Source organism: Andrographis paniculata, unplaced genomic scaffold, assembly GCF_009805555.1.
Source record: "Andrographis paniculata isolate CXL003 unplaced genomic scaffold, ASM980555v1 Contig65END, whole genome shotgun sequence".
Classification (NCBI taxonomy): domain Eukaryota; kingdom Viridiplantae; phylum Streptophyta; class Magnoliopsida; order Lamiales; family Acanthaceae; genus Andrographis; species Andrographis paniculata.
In genome coordinates, this window is record NW_026137601.1 from 5066978 (window position 1) to 5071864 (window position 4887).

At 33.6% G+C, this 4887-nt stretch overlaps 1 protein-coding gene across 3 annotated transcripts; it reads right to left on the minus strand.

The window, feature by feature from the left end:
* Positions 1–255: 255 nt before the first annotated feature.
* LOC127262008 (putative threonine aspartase) lies at positions 256–3883 on the minus strand. 3 transcript variants are annotated; one of them, XM_051290473.1, is made up of 12 exons: positions 3714–3883; positions 3383–3433; positions 3015–3135; positions 2796–2880; positions 2410–2491; positions 2141–2231; positions 1817–1980; positions 1279–1442; positions 1048–1177; positions 847–951; positions 651–736; positions 256–473 (listed from the first exon to the last, which is right to left on the minus strand). In XM_051290473.1, the coding sequence occupies exons 1-12, from the start codon at positions 3855–3857 to the stop codon at positions 470–472; spliced, it is 1227 nt and encodes a 408-aa protein (XP_051146430.1). In that variant the 5' UTR covers positions 3858–3883; the 3' UTR covers positions 256–469. The 3 variants fall into 3 exon arrangements, with proteins under 3 accessions (XP_051146430.1, XP_051146429.1, XP_051146431.1); XM_051290472.1 differs by having other exon boundaries at positions 1817–1983; XM_051290474.1 differs by lacking the exon at positions 3714–3883 and having other exon boundaries at positions 1817–1983; positions 2796–2893; positions 3383–3404.
* Positions 3884–4887: the final 1004 nt, after the last annotated feature.

Consider the following 4887-nt stretch of genomic DNA (forward strand, 5'->3'; position numbering starts at 1 on the left):
GGAACGGAGGTAGTATTAAAGAGTAATTTCCACTAAAAAATTTAATAAAAAGTAAGTGCGTTTATAGATTTTGAGTTTACATTTTAAACAATAAAATTTTGAAATAAAACAATTATTTGATAGAATATAAATATATATTGATATGATATTTTGAATATAAAATTAAATTTTAATATAATATAATAAATAAATAAAAACAGGTGTCTTCTGATTTGAAACCTTTGTTTAGAATAGTAACACTTTTTAAAACCACCCTCACAAACAAACACACTTAATTCAAAGCCAACCTTTAAATATTGGCATCTATCAGCATTTGAAACCGTAATCTTCATAAACAATTAGATTATATTAAACACATCAAAACAACAAAAAGAACTTAACAAATTACAAATCCCCCTTTTGTTTGTAGTTTATTGGGCAATGCAGCAAATCCTCCACTCCACTGGTCTTCTTTTAGGCCATAAAGACCTCATCTTTAGTGTGCATGTGCAATCAAGAAAATGGTGACAAAGAATTAATACAATCAAACACTCACCTGTGTCTAATCTAACTTGTAAGAAAATCCATGGAAATTAAGACTGACTGACTGGCACCAATTGACTTTTGACTATATGATCAAATGTTAAACTACAATTCCAGAATGCACTTACAAATGCTCAGTCTGAAGGTTAATCCGTGTCCCAAATTGATCGACTCTGTTTTCATCGTGTAGCCTTGTGCTCCGTAGTATAGACACCTGAAGCATACAAAGATGCGCATCGAATAACCAAATACAACAACTGAAGTACTTACTATGTTGATGAGGGAATGAATCATAGGAGGTAGATGAATTGAAGAAATCGATACCTTAGGCTGCTTCATAGAGTTTCCAAAATAACCTATTCCAAAAGACGGGGAAGTATAGGCTGCCACTATTTCAGCAGCATTCAGCTTCGGTGAAGTATCCGTGCCCTGATGGATGATTCCAGCAACTCAAGAAATTAGTATATGAAATTTGGGACGGGGACGGGGAGGGGGTAGGGGGTGTGCTAGTCTATATCCACTCACTGCAGTAGTAGATGTCTCTGCTTGAACAAGTAAAACTCCAGCACTCTTCTCGCTGCTGTTGCTGCCACGATCATGTTCTTGAACAGAACTTAGAACTTTTATGCAAGCAGATACAGGCCCAGCCTCGGATCTGCGAAATAAATGATAATTATAAGTGGATGGGATACTACACGAATAATGAATAGCAAGTCAAAGAAGCAAATGTATTTGGAAGGGGAAAATCGATCATACAGGGCAGATGCCACACAGCATTCACGAGCTGCAAATCCTCTCATGAGGTGCTCTCCAGCACCACTGACACAGCAACCAACAATAAAAGGGGATCCAAAAGGCCCTTTTTTTGATGCCCAACAACCGGAACCATACATTGCTGCTAATCCCACACGACCACTTACCTGCATGGGTACTAAGAATTTCAGAAATTTGAACAGTGTCTCTCATCCTTCAGGATTCAATTGATTTGCACATGCTAACAGATTACAATTAATTCCTTCAATTGAAATAGAACCCATATTTCCTGTTTAACCCTTACTTCTATGCTTAAGTTTGGTTCCTTCAGTGTGAAGTGAAATATAGTGAAACATCAAATTCCTGGCACATGTTATAGTCACGGAAAAGTATTTATGGAAAATTCTTGAGCAAGTAAATGCTTCAAGACTGTGAATTGTCCAAGGGATCAATTGGTAATCTAAATCAATGGGAAATAGTGTTACAGCACAAAGTTAAATTCGTAATTTGAAGAGGTAGCTGCGACGGTTAGAAGTATAACCTTGAGGGCAATACCACCACTTGAGGCTCCAGATGCTATGTGTCCCTCTGAATCTAAACAAATAACTCCAACAGTATCCATTATAAGGTCACGTTCTACCATTTTTGGGGGAGATGATTGAATTGCGCCTTCTTTCACCTCTGGAATATCACATGATTGAGGCCCTGCTAGTCAGACAAGGATCTCAGTCAATCACAAGAAGAAAACGAGTTGCAACAAGTAAACAAACTTTGAAAAAAGGGAACAAACTAAGTATCTATCAGTTTGCATATCTAAAATGTATGATGTACTCCATACTGCTAGTCCTTGAGGATTTGGCACTACCTGCGGGATCTTCATTAATCATAGATTTGGCATCATCGAGCATTGCTTTGTATCTTTTCCACTGGTTTTTTGTCCTCTCAATAACCAACCACTGCACCACCAAATCAATTTTGAAGAAGCAATAACACCAGAGAATAGCAAAACTTTTACTGTCATCAACATTCATTTTCTTCTGTACTTTAGTTACCCCATTCTTTATTTATTTATTTTAACTTTTAGATTGATTCTTGTAGAAGTGTATTTGCAAAAGCAAACAAATCAAGAATTACCTCATTGGCCTCTGCAATGCTGTCATCCGAAATAATACCCTTGGACTTCGCCCACCTGAGGGCGCCTTCACCAGCCAAAAACCTGAGCAGAAAGCTACTGGTCATGAACAGTTTCCAATCATTTTATTTATCAACCAATTATGAACACGAATTAGGATGTGTAAGAGATTAACTACAAACAAGTAAAAAATCTTCAGGTGGATTCATCCAATGAAAAGATCAGCCCATACTTAGCTTTTTAATGCTACAAAGATAAAATACAGACGGGACAACATAACAGCGATATATTGGAAGATATCCAGACTGTAAAACCACAATTAGAATCTGACAGTGATTTCAACTTGTAAAGGAAACCATATCTTAAAAAACATACGAGGCATACATACATAGGACTTATTCGACCCAACAGTGATGATCCAAACATCTGTTCTTTGGCAATCAAGATAGCAACCTGAATTGCATTTCTAACACCTGCAACCATTAACTTCACAAGAATATGAATCATTAATGATGACAAATATATGTTTAGCCCACAATACAATATGTGATGAAAAAATAAAAGATGTCAAACTTCATCAGATTCAAAGATTATTGAGTTGAGGTACCTGGTATTGCTCCAACGGCACCAAAAGCTCCAGAGTTACCATCCATAATACTGGCATCACATTCTACATGACCGTCCTCCGTCAAATTTGAGCCACGCCCAGCATTTGTGCAGGGATCATCCTATAATATATATATATATATATATACCCTAACTGAAGGTCAATCAAAACTTGCAAATTGAAGCACGCTGGTTACTACAGTTGTGTGCAGACATTCACATACATGCATACACACATATGGGAGCATGAGGTACTAATTTCGAGTTGGTTCGTATAATCGATGGTTTGAGGATCAAAGGCATCACAATATTAATATAGATGCGTGCGTGTGAAACTAGTGTTTGCCAGGAACAACAATCAGACTATACCTCCAAAACTCGAATAGCAGCTCCAACAGCCTCTATACATCCACCAGAGCCCTAATTAAACCAAAATGCAATATTCATGTATCAGATTAGCTAAAATCAACTTTTTATCCAATTTAACACATTTAAAATTGCAATAAAAAATCAACGGCTACGGGCAACTATATGGATACGCACATATATACAAATATTATACATACATATTCATTATCACACATTGTGAGTAAATAACTGTACAAAAAGCCATTTCAATTGAAAAATGCGACTAATTTCATCTCCATCCAAATTAGAAAAGCAAGCGACTTGACGATTGCCAGCGCGAAGCGGAGAGGACCTTGCGGAGAACAGAAGCTGCAGCGAGACAGGCTCGGTTCATTGCAGAACGAAGAACCTTCTCGTTCGATGGGGAATGAAATCCGGCGCCGACGTGGACGGCGACGAAGAATCTAGGGTTTGGATCGCCAGCTTGGGAGTCCATTGCAAAACAGCTCAATCATTTCCACTTACCGGAGAACTCGTTACTAAACTAATTATTATAATATAATTAAGAGCAAAAAAATTTTTTTTTTTTTTCTCATTTAATATTATAATTATAAATTTTGATCTTATTCAAAAAAAGAAAAAATTATTAATTTTTATCCTATTCAAAATTTATCAATTGTATAACATGGTCATATTGGCTTGAACACGGCCGTGTTCGATGACTTAGAAATAATTGGCCGTCCCAACCAATTAGTCTCAACACGGCCGTATTCCTAACCGGTTCTGAACACAATCATGTCATTGTCCATGTTGTCAACACAGTCATATTTTAAATCATGTTTTTAGTAATGTTCCTACTTATATTCTCAATGTTTTAATCATATTATTTTTATTTTTATTTTTATTTTTTTGGTTAAAATTATTTGATATAAATATATATATTTATAATTCAACCAAAATATTGTTTTACAATTATTTCATAATATAAAAAATAATCAATTTTTCATATTTTAAAAATATATAAAAATAATAATGTATTAATATACTCCCTCCGTTCCACCGAAATTGAATCATTTGATTAGGGACACGGTATTTAAGGTAAAAATGTTTAATTAGTTAATAATAATCAGTTGTGATATTATTTTTTATATAATTAATAATATTTATAGTTTGAAAATAACTTTAATATATATGATTAAAAAAATCAAAATATATGTTTAAATATTTAAAAATTATATAGCAATTAAAAAATATATGTAATATGGATATCATTTTTTAAAAATTTTTTATAATACAAATAAATAAAAAAATATTTTTGTTTATTTATAATTAACATAAATCAATTTTATAAAAGATATATAGTTTTAAATATAGATAAAAATATTTATTTTTTGAGGAAAGATATAGAAATAAAAGGGTTTTGAGTGGTCCTACGTCATTTATGATGTTATATGTTATGTAGTTAATTAAGTTGATTTATATTTGTTAAATATGTTTAGATTTAATAATATTTATCAAATATAGAA

Coding starts and splice junctions, on each gene's coding strand:
- LOC127262008 (XM_051290472.1), bottom strand. CDS start 3,857: ATGGACTCCCAAGCTGGCGATCCAAACCCTAGATTCTTCGTCGCCGTC. Junction 952..1,047: donor CAGAGACATCTACTACTGCA/GTGAGTGGATAT, acceptor ATCATCCATCAG/GGCACGGATACTTCACCGAA. Junction 737..846: donor ACTCTATGAAGCAGCCTAAG/GTATCGATTTCT, acceptor TGTATGCTTCAG/GTGTCTATACTACGGAGCAC.